At 48.2% G+C, this 21,153-nt stretch overlaps 1 protein-coding gene across 1 annotated transcript; it reads right to left on the bottom strand.

The window, feature by feature from the left end:
- Positions 1–5,553: 5,553 nt before the first annotated feature.
- On the bottom strand, positions 5,554–15,828 carry LOC132780577 (tetratricopeptide repeat protein 9A). Its single transcript, XM_067460862.1, has 3 exons — positions 15,192–15,828; positions 7,486–7,668; positions 5,554–5,956 (listed from the first exon to the last, which is right to left on the bottom strand). Exons 1-3 carry the CDS (start codon positions 15,718–15,720, stop codon positions 5,874–5,876), a joined length of 795 nt encoding a protein of 264 aa, XP_067316963.1. The 5' UTR covers positions 15,721–15,828; the 3' UTR covers positions 5,554–5,873.
- Between the last annotated feature and the right edge of the window lie 5,325 nt (positions 15,829–21,153).

The raw sequence follows: 21,153 nt of genomic DNA, 5'->3' as shown, positions 1-21,153 counted from the left end.
GGAAATGCTGGAGGGAAAAGGGGGCGTCGGATAAGCGAAGGTCGGATAAGCGGAAGATCAGATAAGCGAAGGTCGGATAAGCGAGACTCTACTGTACCTTAAAGCGACATCAGACGGGATGAAGAAGATATCTTCTACTCCTTCCAAACTCCAGCTTTCCTCTGTCGCCATCCCATTCCAATGTAAGAGGGGAAACGGATGGAGAAATAGTTCTTTGGGTGCATCAACACTGTTCCGCTAATGAAGTTTCGACACTTTTTTAACTGCTGTGCTTCAGTGCTCTGGAATACTAGGAGTTGAGTTTGGTGACGGACCAGAAAGGCTCACCAAACTCAGCGAAGAAAGCTAAAGACCTTGTAAAACTACAGCTCCCATGATCCTACAGCATTGTGCCATGGCAATTAAATTAGTGTCAAACTGCAACCATTGAATAGTGTATTCCCAGCATGGGCAAACTTGGACCCTTCAGGTGTTTTGGACTCCAACTCCCACCATTCCTAAGAGCCTCAGGCCCCTTCCTTTTCCCCCTCAGCTGCTTAAGCGGCTGAGGGGGAAAAGGAAGGGGCCTGAGGCTGTTAGGAATGGTGGGAGTTGGAGTCCAAAACACTTGGAGGGACAAAGTTTGCCCTTGCCTGGTCTAGACACACCTTTGGTTGTTCTTCCTTGCTCAAGTTCTCAGGGTTTAAAGATGAAAAATACCACAACATTTTCCTTTTCAGACTATCCAGAACCATTCCAAGGGAAAGGGAAAGAATTCCCTCCCGGATCCAACCTGGAAAACAGTCTCTATCGATGCCAGGATGAAACGTAGCTGGATTTGGAGACTGTGCTGCCTGCAGGCTTTTATTTATTGACTATGGCCCTCCCAAGCAAGAGTCCTTTTCCACACAATGAGATGACTCAGCCCTTTGGCCAGTTTGGGCCGATCTTGTGTGCTCTGGCTGTGAACAATGCTGCTGAGAAGTCTTCATAGGTCATGTCTGATCCAAGCATTTGTGATTCTGATTCTGTCCCTCCCCCTTTTTTTATATTAAAAAAGAAAAGGAAAAATGCCGTGTTTTTGTCAATTGTCAAGTCGCCTTTGATGTTAAGCACACCAATCCTTGTGCCAGCAGGACTACAGACTGAAAAGTCAGTGGTTCAAATTCGGGGAACAGGGTGAGCTCCTGTCTGTCAGCTCCAGCTTCCCATATGGGGACATGAGAGAAGCCTCCCACAGGATGGTAAAATATCTGGGCATCCCTTGACAACATCTTTGCAGACTGCTGATCAAAAGGTCAGCGGTTTGAATCTGGGGATCGGGGTGAGCTCCTGTCTGTCAGCTCCAGCTACCCATGCAGGGATATGAGAGAAGCCTCCCACAGGATGGTAAAATATCTGGACGTCCCCTGGACAACGTCCTTGCAGACTGCTGATCAAAAGGTCAGCGGTTTGAATCCAGGGAGTGGGGTGAGCTCCTGTCTGTCAGCTCCAGCTATCCATGCGGGGATATGAGAGAAGCTGCCCACAGGATGGTAAAATATCTGGGCATCCCCTGGACAACATCCTTGCAGACTGCTGATCAAAAGGTCAGCGGTTTGAATCCAGGGAGTGGGGTGAGCTCCTGTCTGTCAGCTCCAGCTATCCATGCGGGGATATGAGAGAAGCTGCCCACAGGATGGTAAAATATCTGGGCATCCCCTGGACAACATCCTTGCAGACTGCTGATCAAAAGGTCAGCTGTTTGAATCTAGGGAGCAGGGTGAGCTCCTGTCTGTCAACTCCAGCTTCCTATTCAGGAACTTGAGAGAAGCCACCCACAGGATGGTAAAATATCTGGGCATCTCCTGGACAATGTTCTTGCAGACTGCTAATCAAAACTTCATACCTCTAGGTCAGTGGTTCTCAACCTGTGGGTCCCCAGATGTTTTGGCCTTTAACTCCCAGAAATCCTAACAGCTGGTAAACAGGCTGGGATTTCTGGGAGTTGTAGGCCAAAACACCTGGGGACCCACAGGTTGAGAACCACTGGTCTAGGTGTTTTGGACTTCAACTCCCACAATTCCTCACAGTCTCAGGCCCCTTTCTTTTCCAGCTCTGCTGCTTAAGCCACTAAAAAAGCCAATGGGACTTTGGCCTTCATAGTGTCTAGATCCAGAGAAACCATGCTACCCATGCTCTATTCTGTCTTGGTTAGACCACACCTGGAATATTGTGTCCAATTCTGGGCACCACAATTCAAGAGAGATATTGACAAGCTGGAATGTGTCCAGAGGAGGGCGACTAAAATGATCAAGGGTCTGGAGAACAAGCCCTATGAGGAGCGGCTTAAAGATCTGGGCATGTTTAGCCTGAAGAAGAGAAGGCTGAGAGATGACATGATAGCCATGTATAAATATGTGAGAGGAAGCCACATGGAGGAGGGAGCAAGCTTGTTTTCTGCTTCCTTGGAGACTGGGACACGGAACAATGGCTTCAAATTACAAGAGAGGAGATTCCATATGAACATGAGGAAGAACTTCCTGACTGTGAGAGCCGTTCAGCAGTGGAACTCTCTGCCCTGGAGTGTGGTGGAGGCTCCTTCTTTGGAAGCTTTTAAACAGAGGCTGGATGGCCATCTGTCAGGGGTGCTTTGGATGCGATTTTCCTGCTTCTTGGCAGAATGGGGTTGGACTGGATGGCCCATGAGGTCTCTTCCAACTCTATGATTCCATGATTCTATCTTTCCTCCTCCTGCCTTACTTCCATTTGGCAGTTTATTTACAAAGGCAGAATGCATTGCAAGCTTTATCTGATGGCGGAATAGCCTTGAGATATTGAATCCAAGCCAAATTCCGAAAAGCAGTAGGCAACAGAGCCAGCTAAAGGGTTTCTTCCCCTTCTGCCTTCCCAAGCCTCCATCTCCCGCTCCCCGTTTCCTGCACTGCCAATTCCAGCGTACGGATGGAGTAAATGCCACATCTCTGATCTTCCCTGCTGCATCCCAGTCGCCATGGCAACAACATCATATTACCTGAAGTAGATCAGGCAGCAGCATCTCCAGGAAGGCAAGTCGCGGTCAGCTCTGCAGTTGCTTGCTGCAATCTTTACACTTGGAGCCAAACTCTTCGGTCATGCACATCCCCTTTGGGTGTCACAGCATGTTGTGTTGTGCAGTTACACACCATAAAACCTCACCCAAAAGATAGCACAGTTGTGCTTTTCAGGAAAACCCAAGATAGCACAACTGCTTGTGGAATGGTTTGCACTCTATGCAACCCTGAATAGGATACCACCCTTGAGCAATGGTATCTAAAGAATTCAAGCCTGTGCTCCATGCTTTGGGGTTTCAAAGAGCCACGTTTGGTGGAAAGAGGAGGGTGGCCTCTTGTGGGGTTAACAAAATTTTCCAGATTTAGTTCCTCTCGTGCTGTTTCTCTTCAGCCACCAATATTCATTAAAGAAAGTAGTAAAAGCTATGGATAAAATGGCAGAGAATTCATGGGAGAAGCAACTGACCACCAGGATGGGTTTGAAGTAAAGAATAGCCAATATGTCCTAGACCAGTGTTTCTCAACCTTCTTAATGCCGTGACCTCATGTTGTGGTGACCCACAACCATAACAGTATTTTTGTTCCTACTTCATAATTTTGCTACTGTTATGAATCGTAATGTAAATATCTGATATGCAGGATGTATTTTCATTCACTGGACCAAATTTGGCACAAATACTCGATACACCCAAATTTGAATACTGGTGGGGTTGGGAGGGATTGATTTTGTCATTTGGGAGTTGCAGTTGCTGGGATTTATAGTTCGCCTACAATCAAAGAGCATTCCGAACTCCATCAATGATGGAATTGAACTAAAGTTGGTAACTTGGTATACAGGACTCTCATGACCAAGAGAAAATACTGGAAGGGTTTGGTGGGCATTGACCTTGAGTTTTGGAGTTGTAGTTCACCTACATCCAGAGAGCGCTGTTGACTCAAACAATGACGGATCTGGACTAAACTTGGCACGAATACTCAATATGCACACTGGTGGAGTTTGGGGAAAATACACCTTGACATTTGGGAGTTGTAGTTGCTGGGATTTATAGTTCACCTATAATCAAAGAGCATTCCGAACCCCACCAACAATAAAATTGGGCCAAACTTCCCACACAGAACTCTCATGACCAACAGAAAATACTGTGTTTTCTGATGGTCTTTGGTGACCATGACACCCCTTTCACAACTCCCCCTGGGGTCCCGACCCCCCAGGTTGAGAAACACTGTCCTAGACAAAGGAAAAGGACCTAATCTGCTCAATGGACATCTCCAATGTATAGCATGCACCCTCAGCTCCTCTGCATTGAAAAAAAATCTTATAAATCTCTTGGGAATAAGACAGATGGACAAATGTCAGCATTCTGGAAGATGATTCTCCACCATCAACTTCGCTGGATCAGTCTCATTGTCCGAATGCCTGATCACTGTCTCTCAAAGCACTTGCTCCATTTTCAACTTAAGAATGAAACTGGAATGTTGGTGGACAACTAAAGAGATTTAAAGATGGGCTTAATGCTAACCTTAAAAAGAGTGGCATAAACATTGAGAACTGGGAAGCCCTGGCCCTAAAGTGTTCTAACTGGAGGTCAGCTTTTTGCATTTTCTGGATTTTGATGAGGTATGAATACAGGATGAGAGGGGGAAATGTGCCGAAAGGAATGTGAGCCAAGCAAATCCTTGGTGTGACCTCCAAAATCTCTTGGGAAGACAGGTGGACAAATGTCAGCATGCGGGAAGAAGCTAAGACCACTAACATTGAAGAAATGATCCTCCGCCACCAACTCCGCTGGACTGACCACGTTGTCTGAATGCCCGACCACCATCTCCCAAAGCAAATATAATGTTGGAGGACAGAAAATATAATGTTGGAGGACAGCAAAAGAGATTTAAAGATGGGCCAAAGCCAACTTTAAAAACTGAGGCATAGACACAGAGAATTGGGAAGCCCTGGCCCTTGAGCGCTCCAGCTGGAGGTCAGCTGTGACCAGCAGTGCTGTAGAATTTGAAGAGGCATGAATGGAGGGCGAAAGAGAGAAACGTGTCGAGAGGAAGGCGCATCAAGCCAACCCAACCGGGACCTCCATCCACCTGGTAACCGATGCCCTCACTGCAGGAGAAGATGCAGGTCAAGAATAAGGCTCCACACTCACCGGTGTACCCACTGCCACTACATAGACCTTGGAGGACAATCTTAGTCGGACAACGAGAGATCGCCTAAGTTAGTGTTGTGACCACCTTCCACCTGGAAACCTATATCCTCAATGTGAAAGATTGTGCGGATCCAGAAGAGGTCTCTACAACCACTTATGGATCCAGCATCAAGACTCAACCCTTGGAAGATAATTGTACTTGGCAATGAATGATTGTCTGGAGTAGTATATAACTCTCTACTGTTTGGGAAGAGCTCAAGAATCTGGCTTTACATAGTCTCTCTCCCTGATGCCACCCTGATGTGCCTTCCATATGGTCCCAATCATGCCCACCTTATTTTGCACCGCCCTATTCCGCTCGGCCAATCTCACAGAGGCACACACCTGGCAAATACTCTCATCTTTTTTTTTCATTAAAAAAAATAAGCAACCCCAACAGTGTTCTGGCGAAATGCTACATTATCTCGTCCCACAGCCGAAAGGACCAGGAGCCGTACTGGCTTTGGAGGGCAGCGCTGCTCTCCGCTGGAAGTTCTCTGGCTGTGGCATCTGCCAGGGCATGGCGGGCACCTGATGGCATCTTCCTGGAGCATGGAGGGCAGCGGGTGGATTCCGGGCACAATTGGCACCATGTGTAGAAGGCTATGTCTGTCACTGACGTGTGGGTTGGGCAGGGCGGGGGAAGAGCTCTGGCAAGGCAGGTCCAACGCTGCTACACAATCACCTCCTTGTCCCGCTGGTTGCAGCGGCTGATCTTGATCTCGGTTAGCTGGATGTAGCGCAGGACATTGGTGTCTGTGAAAGGGAAGGAAAAGAAACAGAGAATGATAGAATCATGGAGTTGGAAGAGACCAGCCCAACCAAAGGCCATGATGTGGACAATTGTGGATTTTGGAGAATTTCGGACTTCTGGATAAGGGATGGGCAGGGCTTTAGCACAGCAGGCTAACCGCCACCTGCTTGCCAATCGGAAGGTTGGCAGTTCGAAGCCCAGGTCAGGGTGAGCTTCTGGCCCTTAGCCCAGCTTCTGCCTACCTAGCAGTTCAAAAACAAATGTGAGTAGATAAATAGGAAAGATGGTGCAGATCCAGGAGAGGTCTCTACAACCACTTATGGATCCAGCATCAAGACTCAACCTGCACTAAATCTTGCCAATTGGAGGGTTGGCAGTTTGAAGCCCAGCTCAGGGTGAACTTCTGGTCTTTAGCCCAGCTTCTGCCTACCTAGCAGTTCAAAAACAAATGCGAGTAGATAAATAGGAAAGATGGTGCAGATCCAGAAGAGGTCTCTACAACCACTTATGGATCCAGCATCACGACTCAACCTGCACTAAATCTTGCCAATCGGAAGGTTGGCAGTTCGAAGCCCGGGTCAGGGTGAGCTCCTGGCCTTTAGCCCAGCTTCTGCCTACCTAGCAGTTCAAAAGCAAATGTGAGTAGAAAAATAAGTACCCCTTTAAAGGAGGAAGGTATCTAAGGCACCCATTGGTGCAGCTAGTTAGTAGCCAGCTGCATTAAATCACTACTGACTGAGAGGTCATGAGTTCGAAACCAACCCGGGTTGGAGTGAGCTTCCTACTATTAATAATCTAGCTTGCTGTTGACCTATGCAGCCCAAAAGACAGTTGCATCTGTCAAGTAGGAAATTTAGGTGCCACTTTATGCCGAGAGGCTAATTTAACTAATTTACGATGCCATGCATAAGAATGAGAAAGTACTCCATCAAAGAACTTGGTGTCACAAGTGGACGGTGAAGCAGCACCTCCCCCTGTGGCTGGAACCGAGCGTACCCTCATGAAGCCGGAAAAGCTGGAATGTTAAATTGCCTCTGTGTCTGTTTATAGATGTTGTATGTCTAATGACATTGAATGTTTGCCATATGTATGTGCACTGTAATTTGCTCTGAGCCCCCTGCGCAGTGAGAAGGGCGGACTATAAATACTGTAAATAAATAAATAAATAAATAAATAAGGAAGTGCCAGAAAAATACTGGTGATTCCATTGGGGAGGAAGTTTTCAAACAAAGTTCTTTGGCAGGAAAGATGGCGTGGCAGCACACACACACACACACACACACACACCATGGCCGGAACCTAGCACAAGCCTCCAAGATGCCAAAGATGGGAAAGTCTATATGCATACCTCTTTCTATGCATTGTCAGTGTATAACAGCATTGAATGTTTGCCGTACATGTGTTCTGTGATCTGGCCTGAGTCCCCTTTGGGGTGGGAAGGGCGGAATATAAATACTATAAATCAATCAATCAATGCTCAAGTCCCTCTCTCTGTGCTTCCCTCCCTTGGATGCCTGTCCAATGCTCCCACCTGTAGGTTCGCGGTTCTTGGCCTCTTTCAAATAGAGCAAGGCGTTGTCGTAGTCCCCAAGATGGTAGAAGGCAATGCCGGCCCGGTACATGGCTTTGAAGTTACTCTTCTCCTTGGCGAGGACTTTGAGGCAATAGTCCCGCACGCGCTCATAGTTCACCAGCTCTGACTGCAGCAGGCAAGCTAAGGAAGACCCAAGCAGAAGGGAAAGAAGATGAACAGAAGGCTCCTGCATATGAGTGTTGAATGAAAAGTAATGCCTCCAACTTTGTAACTCCTCAACAGATGGAAGTACTGGTATGTGACAGGTACTGGCTTGTTCAGTAGACTCTCCTCTACAGTTCCATTTTGGCAGGAAACCTTATCATTGAATGGTTGTGATGTTAAAGTGCGAAGTATGGAACCCTGCACAGACAGTCAGTCAATGTGATTTAAGCAACGTGCAGTCACTGAATTCTTGACAGCAGAAGGTGTCACCTCAACATTTTAAAACTTACTCGTCCAACGACGCACAATCACCATAAACAGCTTGCATTCTGATTAATTTCCTTTGGGGTTGACACCTTCTGCTGTCAAGAATCACTGACTGGACATTGCTTAAGTGACATTGACTGACCATCTGTGCAGGGTTCCATACTTCACACTTTAACAACACAACCGTTTAATGTCCAACTCTGTCACTCCTTTCCACCTACTTCTAAGGAGGCTGTTCAGGTCCTGAACCGGTGCTTGGCTGCTGTGTCGGACTGGATGAGGGTGAACAAATTGAAGTTGAATCCAGACAAGACAGAGGCACTCCTGGTCAGTCGAAAGGCCGAACGGGGCATAGGGTTACAGCCTGTGTTGGACGGGGTTACACTCCCCCTGAAGACGCAGGTTCGCAGCTTGGGTGTGACCCTGGATTCATCGCTGAGCCTGGAGCCTCAGGTCTCAGCGGTGGCCAGGGGAGCATTTGCACAGCTTCGGCTCGTGCGCCAGGTGCGCCCGTACCTCGGGAAGTCGGACTTGGCCACGGTAGTCCACGCTCTGGTCACATCCCGCATAGATTACTGCAACGCGCTCTACGTGGGGCTGCCCTTGAAGACTGCCCGGAAGCTCCAGATGGTCCAGCGCTCGGCAGCCAGGTTGCTAACAGGAGCAGCTCTCAGGGAGCATACCACTCCTCTGTTGAGCCAGCTCCACTGGCTGCCAATTCCCTACCGGGCACAATTCAAGGTGCTGGCATTAGCCTACAAAGCCCTAAACGGTTCCGGCCCCACCTACCTCTCCGAACGCATCTCCTCCTATGAACCGACACGGACATTAAGATCGTCCGGGGAGGCCCTGCTCTCGGTTCCGCCTGCGTCACAGGCACGGTTGGCGGGAACGAGAGACAGGGCCTTCTCGGTGGTGGCCCCTCGGTTATGGAATGCCCTACCAAGCGACATCAGACAGGCCCCTTCGTTGCTGGCATTTAGGAAGAAGCTCAAAACCTGGCTTTTTGAGCAAGCGTTTGGCTAATCAGCGCAATTGTACACAGAATGACGGTAAATTGAACATAGGAACGGTATAAGGATATGAGACTGGATCTTGGTTGCGATCGAGGCATTGTATGAATGGTTGTGTGTTTGTTATTGGGTATGCTGTGTTTTAATTGTTATTGTTGTGGTAATTAATATTGTGTAAACCGCATTGAGTCACCTATTATAGGTTGAGAAACGCGGTATAGAAATAAAGCAAATAAATAAATAAATAAATAAAGGCTTCCCGCCAAAATGGAACTGTAGAGGAGAGTCTACTGAACAAGCCAGTATCTGCCGCATACCAGTACTGCCATCTGTTGAGGAGTTATGAAGGTGGAAGCATTACTTTTCATTCAACCCTCGCAACTTTTATAATAATTATAATAAATATTTATTTATATCTCACTTTTCTTCCTAAACAGAATTTTTTTTCATAACCAGCACTGCTTTCCTAGGTTGCCTAAGCTGCACTTCCAACTCAAATTCCACTTTCAACCCAATTCCAAGCCCCTTCTGCACTTCCAATCCAATTCCTATGCACTGCCGACTCAGCCACTACATTAGTTTAAGATTTGCAATGGTACTGTACAAATGTCTCCAGAATGCAGCCCCAATGCCATTGCTGTTATTATTCCTGATACTGTGGTCTTTCTTTCTCTCCAATTTGGGACCCAAAGCAGCTTAAAATAGTTCAAATAAACATAGTTTAAAAAAATAAACAGCATACAGTTCCTTTGTGTCTCTGTTCAGAGAGAAAAAAACAAGCAAATAAGTACATATAATAATAATAATAATAATAATAATAATAATAATAATAATAGGTGACAGCAGGATTAAAGAGAAACAACTGGAAAATCTGACACGATATGAGGATTTAAAGATCGAACTGCAAAGACTCTGGCACAAACCAGTCAAGGTGGTCCTAGTGGTATTCGGCACACTGGGTGCAGTGCCTAAAGACCTTGGCCTGCACTTAAACACAATCGGCGCTGACAAGATTACCATCTGCCAGCTGCAAAAGACCACTTTACTGGGATCTGCATGCATTATTCATCACTATATCACACAGTCCTAGACATTTGGGAAGTTTCGGACATGTGATCGAATACAAAAACCAGCATAGTGTCTGCTGTGGACTCATCTTGTTGTGTTTCAAATAATAATAATAATAATGTATTGTTGAAGGCTTTCATGGCTGAAATCACTGGGTTGTTGTAGGTTTTTTCAGGCTATATGCCCACGTTCTAGATGCATCTCGAACATGGTCTAGGGGTTTCTAGAACATGTTCTAGAGGCATCTAGAACATGGTCATATAACCCGAAAAAACCTACAACAACCCAATAATAATAATAATAATAATAATAATAATAATAATAATACAAGGGTATGAAACCAATTAAACAAATGAAAGCCAGTTAAACTCATGCACCATTAAAAACAACAATAACAACCAATCCAACACATTATACAGGACCATTAGTCTTTGAAAAAAATCAATTCTCAAAAGCCTGCCAGAGCAAAAAGGTTTCTCCTCACTCAAGCAAAGATAGCAAAAGAATGCCATTATGGGCACTGTTTTGGGAAGGTCTCTAAGGAAGATCAAGGTATTTGGGAAGAGGATGTGATCATGGAAGAATCATAGAATCATAGAGTTGGAAGAGACCTTGTGGGCCATCCAGTCCAACCCCATTCTGCCAAGAAGAAGGAAAATCGCATTCAAAGCACCCCTGACAGATGGCCATCCAGCCTCTGTTTAAAAGCCTCCAAAGTAGGAGCCTCCACCACACTCCGGGGCAGAGAGTTAAACAGCTCTCACAGGAAGTTCTTCCTCATGTTCAGGTGGAATCACGTTTCCTGTAGTTTGAAGCCATTGCTCCAATGCATCCTAGTCTCCATGGGAGCAGAAAACAAGCTTTCTCCCTCCTCCCTATGATATTTATACATGGCCATCACCATGTCTCTTCTCATCCTTCTCTTCTTCAGACTAAACATGCCCAGCTCTTTAAGCCGCTCCTCATAGGGCTTGTTCTCCAGACCCTTGATCATTTTAGTCACCCTCCTCTGGGCACATTCCAGCTTGTCAATATCTCTCTTGAATTGTGGTGCCCAGAATTGGACACAATATTCCAGGTGTGGTCTAACCAAGGCAGAATAGAGCATGGGTGGCATGGTTTCTCTGGATCTCGACACTATGAAGGCCAAAGTCCCATTGGCTTTTTTAGTGGCTTAAGAGGCTGAGCTGGAAAAGAAAGGGGCCTGTGACTGTGAGGAATTGTGGAAGTCCAAAACACCCAGAGAGCTGAAGTTTGCCCATATTTGGGCTAAAACAAGGTCAAGCCATGCTAAGAGGAAAGTATTCTGAATCAAAGGGGAAACACTAAAAAGCTGCCAAGTTATTTAGGTCACAGGAATCTCAAGGAAAACCAGAATAGACATGTTGGCATTATCATTAGCTAAGTGGCACTTGCAGCCCATTACAATAGCAATTGTCAATGCAAGGAGAATTTTCAACATGTAAAATAGTAATGTGGGTCCGGCCGGATCATTTTCCCATTGTAGCTCAATGACTTGTGTTCCAGGATTGGCTGTTGTATGGCTAGTATCCTCCCACTGTATGCTGTTGTTAGGCAGATTTTCCCAAACTGCTATCAGTGCTATAACATGTATGCCTTTGCTTTGGGGTCAGATCGATCATCTGTAATGCTGAGATCTGGACTCGCACTTGGTCACTAAATATACTGATGTATTTAAAATGCACCATCTCCACTCTTGAACCCCAAAGTAGGCAAGGTTCTCCTTGGGTGGCTCTGGAGAAATCCTTCCACGTGTGTCCCATTGACTAGACTCCTTACAAATTGCTGAAATTCAGTGTTTCTCAAGCTGGGTGTCGGGACCCTTGGGGTGGGGGTGTGTGTGTGTGCAACCCCCTTGAGGGCACCAAAGACCATCAGAAAACACATATTTCTGATGGTCTTAGAAACCCTTTTGGCAGAGAAGGCTGAAAATCTCTCCACCTGTCCTTCTCTTCCTTTTTGGTATTGGTGAACTACAACTCCCAGAATGTAAAAACAGCCCCCACGCCAACCTCACCAGTATTCAAAGCTGGCCATGTAGGTAGTGAACCAAGTTTAGTGCAGATCCATCGAGGGCTGGGTTCAGAGTGCTCTTTGATTGTAGGTGAACTATAAATCCCAACAACTACAACTCCCAAATGTCAAGGGCTATTCTTCCCAAACTCCACCAGTGTCCACATCTGGGCATGTTGAGTAACTGTGTCAAGTTTGGTCCAGATCCATCATTGTTTGAATCCACAGTGCTGTCTGGATGGAGGTGAACTACAACTCCAAAGCTCAAGGACAATGCCCACCAAACCCTTCCATGGTGATCATGGGAATTCTGTGTACCAAATCTGGTTCAATTCCATCGTTGCTAGAGTTCAGAATGCTGTTTTATTGTAGGTGAACTATAAATCCCAGCAATTACAACTCCCAAATGTCAACGTTTATTTTCCCCAAACTCCACCAGGGTTCAAATTTGGGCATATTGAGTATTCGTGCCAAGTTTGGTCCAGATCCATCATTGTTTGAATCCACAGTGCTCTCTAGATGTAGGTGAACTACAACTCCAAAACTCAAGGTCAATGCCCACCAAACCCTTCCAGTATTTTCTCTTGGTCATGAGAGTTCTATGTGCTAAGTTTGGTTCAATTCCATTGTTGGTGGAGTTCAAAATGCTCTTTGATTGTAGGCGAACTATAAATCCCAGTACCCACAACTCCCAAGTGACAAAATCAACCCCCCTCCTCAACCCCACCAGTATTCAAATTTGGGTGTATCGGGTATTTGTGCAAAATTTGGTCTTGTGAATGAAAATAGATCCTGCATATCAGATATTTACATTACAATTCATAACAGTAGCAAAATTACAGTTATGAAGTAGCAATGAAAATAATGTTATGGTTGGGGGTCACCACAACATGAGGAACTGTATTAAGGGGTCACGGCATTAGGAAGGTTGAGAAACACTGGACTAGATAGTTATGTCTGTGCTAATAAGGAACACCTCTGGTCCAGACTACCTTTAGAATTGACTGCTGGATCTGTAGAAAGAGATGCATTGAACTTCCAATTCAGTTGCAAATTCCTCAATCTTGACCCATTTCCATCAACAAATGATGTTATGACAAGGAGCAGCGACAGAGGTCCTGGTTCTCGTCACTGATGCCTCATTTATTTATGGAAAGGGATGTAAACACAATCCTGCCTATGCCATAATCAAAATCTGAATGGATTCCTCTGGTATCTGGTTCAAAAGGTGGGATGGGGTGATGTTTGTATAAGTTAATAGTAAGACTACACAGTCTTAATATTGTGGATCTGTAATTGTACTAGTGAATACGAATCCATATAAATTCCAGGTTCCCATCCATCCCCAAAATGTATTGATGATAATCTGACTGGTTTCACATTGTTGTTTTTCCCTCCAAAGATCCCTGATTTGAGTCTTCCAAAATCCATGAGATCTCCATCAAGCTCGCCCTCTCCCCATCCTTCCTCTCATGCTGTGCAAAGCAAGCCCTCCTGTGCCATTTTGCAGGGGCAAAACAAGCAGAAGTTGTGGAGGTTCACTTAAGGTTGCAAATCCAGATCTGCAGAGGAAGGAAGGAAGCGAAAAAGGATGGAAGGAAGGAAGGAAGGGAAGGAGGAAGGATGGATGGATGGATGGATCAAAGGATGGAGGGAGGAAGGATGGATGAAAGGGAGGAAGGAAGGAAGAGATAAAGGAAGGAAGGGGGAAAGGAAGGAAGGATGAAAGGGAGGGAGGAAGGAAGGAAGGAAGGAAGGGGAAGGGAAGGAGGGAGGGAGGGAGGAAGGGTGGATGGATAGATGGATGGATGGATGAAAGGGAAGATGGATGGATGAATGGATGGATGGATTGAAGGGAGGGAGGAAGGAAGGGAGGATGGATGAAATGGAGGAAGGAAGAGATAAAGGAAGGAAGGGGGAAAGGAAGGAAGGAAGGAAGGAAGGATGAAAGGGAGGAAGGAAGGAAGGAAGGAAGGAAGGAAGGAAGGAAGGAAGGGAAGGGAAGGGAAGGGAAGGGAAGGAGGGATGGAGGATGGATCGAAGAATGGAAGGAAGGGAGGGAGAAAGGAAGGAAGAAAGGAAAGGAGGGAGGGAGAAAGGAAGCAAGGGTGGATGGATGGATGGATGGATGAAAGGGAAGATGGAAGGGAGGGAAGAAAGAAGGAAGAAAAGATAGATGAATGAATTAAAGGGAGGAAGGAAGAGATAAAGGAAAGAAGAAAAGAAGGGAGGATGGCAAGAAGGATGGATGGATGGGAAAGGGGAAGAGAAAAGGGAAGAAGGAAGGAAGAAATAAATGAAGGAAGGGAGAAGGGAAGGCAGGAAGGAAAGAAGGTAGTGGGAGGAAGGGAGAAAGGAAGGATGAATAGATGGATGGATGAAAGAGAGGAAGGATGAATGGATGGAAGGGAGGGAGGAAGGGAGAAAGGAAGGTTGAAAGGGATAAATTAAGAGATAAACGAAGGAAGGGAGAAAGGAAGGATGAAAGGAAGGATGAAAGGAAGGAAGGAAGGAAGGAAGGAAGGAAGGAAGGAAGGAAAGGTAGCAGGAAGGATGGATGGATGGATGGAAAGGAGAAAAGAAGGAAAGAAAGAAAAGATAAAGGTAGGAAGTAGGTAGGAAAGGTAGGCAGGAAGGCAAGAAGGAAGGGAGGGAGGGAGAAAGGAAGGGAGGGAGGATGGAAGGGAAGGAGGGAGGAAGTAAAGAAGGTATATGAGCCTGTTGGGCTGTCTAGTGCCCCTACGCCTTACTACAAGTAGATTTTTGGAGGAGATGAGCCACCCTGGAGCTATCTGGCTAAAGGTGCATCTGTTCGATGCATTCGCCACCTTAGACAGCAGTGGCTCAATGCTATGAAAACATGGGAGTTGTAGTTTGGGGAGGCATTGGCACCCTTAGGCAGAGAAGGCGAAAGCTCTTGCCAAACTACAATTCCCACGATTGTGTAGCATGGAAATCTATCCTGAACAGCAGGCATGGGCAAACTTGGGGCCCTCCGGGTGTTTTGGACTTCAACTCCCACCATTCCTAACAGCCGGTAGGCTGTTAGGAATGGTGGGAGTTGAAGTCCAAAACACCCGGAGGGCCCAAGTGTTCCCTTTCCTGCGAGAGTCCCACCTGTGAGGCTGTTGTAGCACTCGATCTCGGTGCTCTCGACCAGGGCCCGCTGCTCCTCGGAGAGCCTCCTCCAAGGCAGGGCGGGCTCCTCTCCCAGGAGGGCCTTCTTCTTCTCGGCCACCACCCCCGCCGCCGGCCCCTCTTTCTCTCCTTCGCCCGGGAGGCCCTTGAGCTGCATGAGGGCGCGGTGGTACTTCCCGATGGCCTCGCGGAACTTCTTCTGCTTGTAGCAGCGGGCGCCCTCCGCCTTGAACTCCACCGCCGCCTGGATCTTGGCCTCCAGCTGGGAAGAAGAGGCCGAGGCGCCTCCTCCTCCTCCTCCGCCGCCTCCTCCGCCTCCCCCTCCTCCGGCCTCCGGGCAGCTCCGGTGGAAGGGGCTGGTCTTCTTCTTGTCCTCCATCCTCATCATCATGGTCATGGCCCTCTTCCTCCTCGCGGGATTCTGCTGCTTCACGGCCCCATCCCCAGGCGAGGCTTGGAGGAGGAAGAGGAAGGAGAAGGAGAAGGGGAAGGGGAAGGCGCTGGGCATAAAGGAGGAGCCCGGCTTGGGGCCCCCAAAGGAGCAGCAGCACCCGCCAAAGCAGCAGCCCTAGCCGCCGCCGCCGCCGCCGAGGGATGCTCTTCAGCACCGCGGACAGCGCTCTCGCGGTGCATGATGGGAATATCTCCACTCTCCGCCTCCTCTTGCATCAGCGCCAGCTCTGGCTTTGGAGGTCCCAGCTGGGATGGGAGGGGGGTCGCGTTGGGAGGGATTGCACAGCCCCCCAACACAGTCTAACCCACAATCTCTCAGGCAGGAATAACATCAACATCATCAACATAATAAATCATAATAAATCATAATAAACTGTGGCAAGTTCTTGGTGGGATGGGCATCCCAAGCCACCTTGGGATGGCTTGGGAATCTGTACAAGGACCAAGTAGCAACAGTCAGAACTGACCACGGAACAACAGACTGGTTCAAGATTGGGAAAGGCGTCCGGCAAGGCTGCATACTCTCACCCAACCTTTTTAACTTGTATGCAGAACACATCATGCGATGTGCGGGGCTGGATGAATGCAAAGCTGGGGTGAAAATTGCTGGAAGAAACATTAACAACCTCAGATATGCAGATGACACCACTCTGATGGCCGAAAGCGAGGAAGAGCTGAGGAGCCTTCTAAACAAGGTGAAAGAAGAAAGCGCAAAAGCCGGGTTGCAGCTAAACATTAAAAAAAAAACCAAGATTATGGCAACAAGAATGATTGACAACTGGGAAATAGAGGGAGAAAACGTGGAGGCCGTGACAGACTTTGTATTTCTAGGTGCAAAGATTACGGCACATGCAGACTGTGGCCAGGAAATCAGAAGACGCTTACTTCTTGGGAGGAGAGCAATGTCCAGTCTCGATAAAATAGTAAAGAGTAGAGACATCAGACTGGCAACAAAGATCCGCCTAGTCAAAGCCATGGTATTCCCTGTAGTCACCTACGGATGTGAGAGCTGGACCTTAGGGAAGGCTGAGCGAAGGAAGATCGATGCTTTTGAGCTGTGGTGTTGGAGGAAAGTTCTGAGAGTGCCTTGGACTGCGAGAAGATCCAACCAGTCCATCCTCCAGGAAATAAAGCCTGACTGCTCATTGGAGGGAAGGATACTAGAGACAAAGGTGAAGTACTTTGGCCACATCATGAGGAGACAGCAAAGCCTAGATAAGACAATTATGCTGGGGAAAGTAGAAGGAAAAAGGAAGAGGGGCCGACCAAGGGCAAGATGGATGGATGGCATCCTTGAAGTGACTGGACTGACCTTGAAGGAGCTGGGGGTGGTGACGGCCGACAGGGAGCTCTGCCGTGGGCTGGTCCATGAGGTCACAAAGAGTCGGAGACAACTGAACGAATGAACAACAACAACAGTCTAACCCACAATCTGTCAGGCAGGAATAATAATAATAATAATAATAATAATAATAATAATAATCCCCATCCCGCAGACCACAAATTTTGAATGCGTCCACCTGAGGGTGGGTGACCGGGACAGAATAGGGATTCTGTTAGTGTACCGTCCACCTCGCTACACTACAGTCTCCCTACCTGAGGTAGCGGGGGTGGTCTCGAGCCTGGCGTTGGAGTCTCAACGGCTTCTTGTGCTGGGGGACTTCAACATCCATGCCGAGGCGACCCTCACAGGAGCGGCTCAGGACTTCATGTCCGCCATGGCAACCATGGGGCTGTCCCAACGAATAACTGGCCCCACCCACTGTGCTGGACATACATTGGACTTGGTTTTCTGCCAGGGATGGGAGCAGGGTGGCGGGGTGGAGGAGTTGTCCATCTCTCCGTTGCCATGGACCGACCACTTCCTGATCAGATTTAGGCTCACTGCGCCCCCTAACCTCCGCAAAGGTGGAGGACCCATTAAGATGGTCCGCCCCAGGAGGCTTATGGATCCGAATGGATTCCTGATGGCTCTTGGGGACTTTCCCGCTACCTCGGCAGGTGATCATGTCGAGGCCTTGGTCGCTCTCTGGAATGGGGAGATGACCAGAGCAATTGACATGATCGCTCCGGAACGTCCCCTCTCAAGTAACCGAGCTAAACCAGCTCCTTGGTTCACTGAGGAGCTGGCAGCGATGAAGCGAAGGAAGAGGGAACTAGAGAGCGTGTGGCGCTCGGTCCCAAGCGAGCCAAACCGAGCACGGTTTGTGTCCTTTCTAAGGGCATATGCCGCGGCAATAAAAGCCGCAAAGAAATCTTTCTTTGCGGCCACTATTGCGTCTGCAAAAAACCGTCCGGCGGAGTTGTTTCGGATTGTCAGAGGTCTTTTGACTCCCGCCACCTCAGGCGGGAGCCCTGACAATTCGGCCACGCGCTGTGAAGCATTTGCTCGGTTCTTTGCAGACAAAGTCGCTTTGATCCGTTCTGGGCTGGACACCATATTAAATGCAGTCTCTGTGGATGTGACACGAGCACCTGCTTGTCCTGTTTTGATGGATTCTTTTCAGCTTGTGAAGCCCGAGGATGTGGACAAGATACTTGGAGGAATGAGGCCCACCACGTCCATCCTAGACCCCTGCCCATCCTGGCTTCTGAAGGAGGCCAGAGGGGGATTGGCTGAGTGGGTAACGGTGGTGGTTAATGCCTCCCTTCGGGAAGGCAAGATTCCAGCGAGCCTAAAACAGGCTATTATAAAGCCGCTGTTGAAGAAACCATCACTGGACCCCACTAAATTTGACAACTTTCGGCCTGTTTCCAATCTTCCCTTCTTGGGCAAAGTCATGGAAAGCGTGGTGGCCTCACAACTCCAGGTATTCTTGAGAGACACGGATTATCTGGATCCGGCACAGTCTGGTTTCAGACCGGGACATGGTACCGAGACGGTCTTGGTCGCCTTAGTGGATGATCTGCGCCTGGAGCTAGACAGGGGGAGTGTGTCCCTGTTGGTGCTCCTGGACCTCTCAGCGGCCTTCGATACCGTCGACCACGGTATCCTTCTGGGGCGCCTTGCGGAAATGGGTCTTGGGGGCACTGCTTTGCAGTGGCTCCAGTCATTTCTGGAGGGTCGTACCCAGAAGGTGTTATTGGGGGACTCCTGTTCAACCCCACAGCCTTTGACCTGTGGGGTTCCACAGGGCTCTATATTGTCCCCCATGCTGTTTAATATCTACATGAAGCCGCTGGGTGAGATCATCCGGAGTTTCGGGGTGCGGTGTCATCTGTACGCAGATGATGTCCAGCTCTGTCACTCCTTTCCACCTGCTACTAAGGAGGCTGTCAAAGTCCTGAACCGGTGCCTGGCCGCTGTAATGGTCTGGATGAGGGCGAACAAACTGAAATTAAATCCAGACAAGACAGAGGTACTCCTGGTCAGTGGCAAGGCCGAGCAGGGTATAGGGTTACAGCCTGTGCTGGATGGGGTCGCACTCCCCTTGAAGGTGCAGGTTCGCAGCTTGGGTGTGATCCTGGATTCATCGTTGAGCCTGGATCCCCAGGTTTCAGCGGTGACCAGGGGAGCATTTGCACAGCTTCGGCTCGTGCGCCAGCTGCGCCCGTACCTTGGGAAGTCTGACTTGGCCACGGTGGTACACGCTCTGGTCACATCCCGTCTTGACTACTGCAACGCTCTCTACGTGGGGCTGCCCTTAAAGACGGCCCGGAAGCTTCAGCTCGTCCAGCGTGCGGCAGCCATGTTGTTAACAGGAGCAGGACGCAGGGAGCACACAACGCCCTTGTTGTTCCAGCTCCACTGGCTGCCGATTTGCTACCGGGCCCAATTTAAGGTGCTGGTGTTATCCTACAAACCCCTAAACGGTTCCGGCCCAAAATACCTTACGGACCGCATCTCGGCCTACGAGCCCACAAGGACCTTGAGATCATCTGGGGAGGCCCTTCTCTCGATCCCGCCTGCCTCACAGGCACGTCTGGCAGGGACGAGAGAGAGGGCCTTCTCGGTGGTGGCCCCCCGGCTGTGGAACTCCCTCCCTGCTGACATCAGACAGGCGCCCTCCCTCATGGCCTTTCGTAAGGGCCTGAAGACGTGGCTCTTCGAGCAGGCTTTCAACTGAGTGCTATGTTACTGGAAATTACAACCGGAATGAATTTACGACTACAAGATTGATTATGATTCCATAATATGACGCAGCGGATTTTTAGTGTAATTTAAATGTTGTGTATTAGTGATGTTAGTTTGTTGTCCTGATTGCTTTGTAAAGTGTCTTTTTGTATTGTACACCGCCACGAGTCGCCCTAGGGCTGAGAGCGGCGGTTAATAAATGCAAGAAATAAATAATAAATAATAATAATAATAATAATAATAGAACTAATAATATCCAAATTTCCTTTTCCTATTGCCGCTGGCCTCTAATTGAATGCCTGGCCCCAGAGCCAGGTCTTCAGTTGTCTTCTAAAGGACAGGAGAGAGGTGGCTAACCTGATGTCCTTAGGGAGAGAGTTCCACAGACGGGGGGGGGGGGGCACTGTTGAGAAGGCCCTGTCTCTCGTCCCCACCAACCGTGTTTGCGAAAGTGGTGGGATCAAGAGCAGAGCCTCTCCTGATGATCTTAAACTTTGTGATGGTTCATAGCAGGAGATACGTTTGGACAGGTAATCTGGGCCAGAACCGTTCAGATCTTTAAAGGTTAAAACCAGCACTTTGAATTGTCCCTGGAAGCTAATCAGTAGCCAGTGGAGCTGGCACAACAGAGGAGTGGTATGCTCCCTGTACACCGCTCCAGTTGACAACCTGGCCGCCGACCGCTGGACTAATTGGAGCTTCTGAGAAGTTTTCAAAGGCAGCCCCACGTAGAGAGCGTTGCAGTAGTCTATTTGGGATGTAACCAGAGTGTGGACCACCGTGGCCAAGTCAGACTTCCCAAGGAATGGGCGCAGCTGGCGCAAAGAAAAAACATGGCTGTGGCTCACAAATAGAACTTTGAAAAAGGAGACGGAGGGCCTGATTCTGGCAGCCCAAGAACAAGCCATTAGAACCAATACCATCAAAGCCAGAATTGAAAAGTCAACGGCAGGTCCCAAGTGTAGGCTCTGCAAGGAAGCAGACAAAACGATAGAGCACATCCTCAGCTGCTGCAAGAAGATTGCACAGATGGAGTACAAGCAGAGGCATAACACCATTGCTTAGATGTTTCATTGGAACTTGTGCCACAAATACCATCTGCCTGCTATAAAGAACTGGTGGGATCATAAGCCTGAAAAAGTTACAGAAAATTAACATGTCAAACTAATCTGGGACTTCTTAATTCAAACTGACAGAGTTTTGAAAACAATACTCCTGGCCTCACAATTTTGGGGGGGAACCAAGCATGGATCGTCAATGTTGCAATCCCAGGTGACAGCAGGATTGAAGAGAAACAACTGGAAGGACACGATATGAGGATTTAAAGATCAAACTGCAAAGACTGGCACAAGCCAGTCGAGGGGCTCTCAGTGGTAATTGGCACATTGGGTGAGGTTGCATGCTACTAGTCAC

Source organism: Anolis sagrei, chromosome X (genome assembly GCF_037176765.1).
Source record: "Anolis sagrei isolate rAnoSag1 chromosome X, rAnoSag1.mat, whole genome shotgun sequence".
Taxonomy (NCBI): domain Eukaryota; kingdom Metazoa; phylum Chordata; class Lepidosauria; order Squamata; family Dactyloidae; genus Anolis; species Anolis sagrei.
Note: the sequence above shows the minus strand (reverse complement) of the source record. Positions and strands in the feature narration are given on the sequence as shown.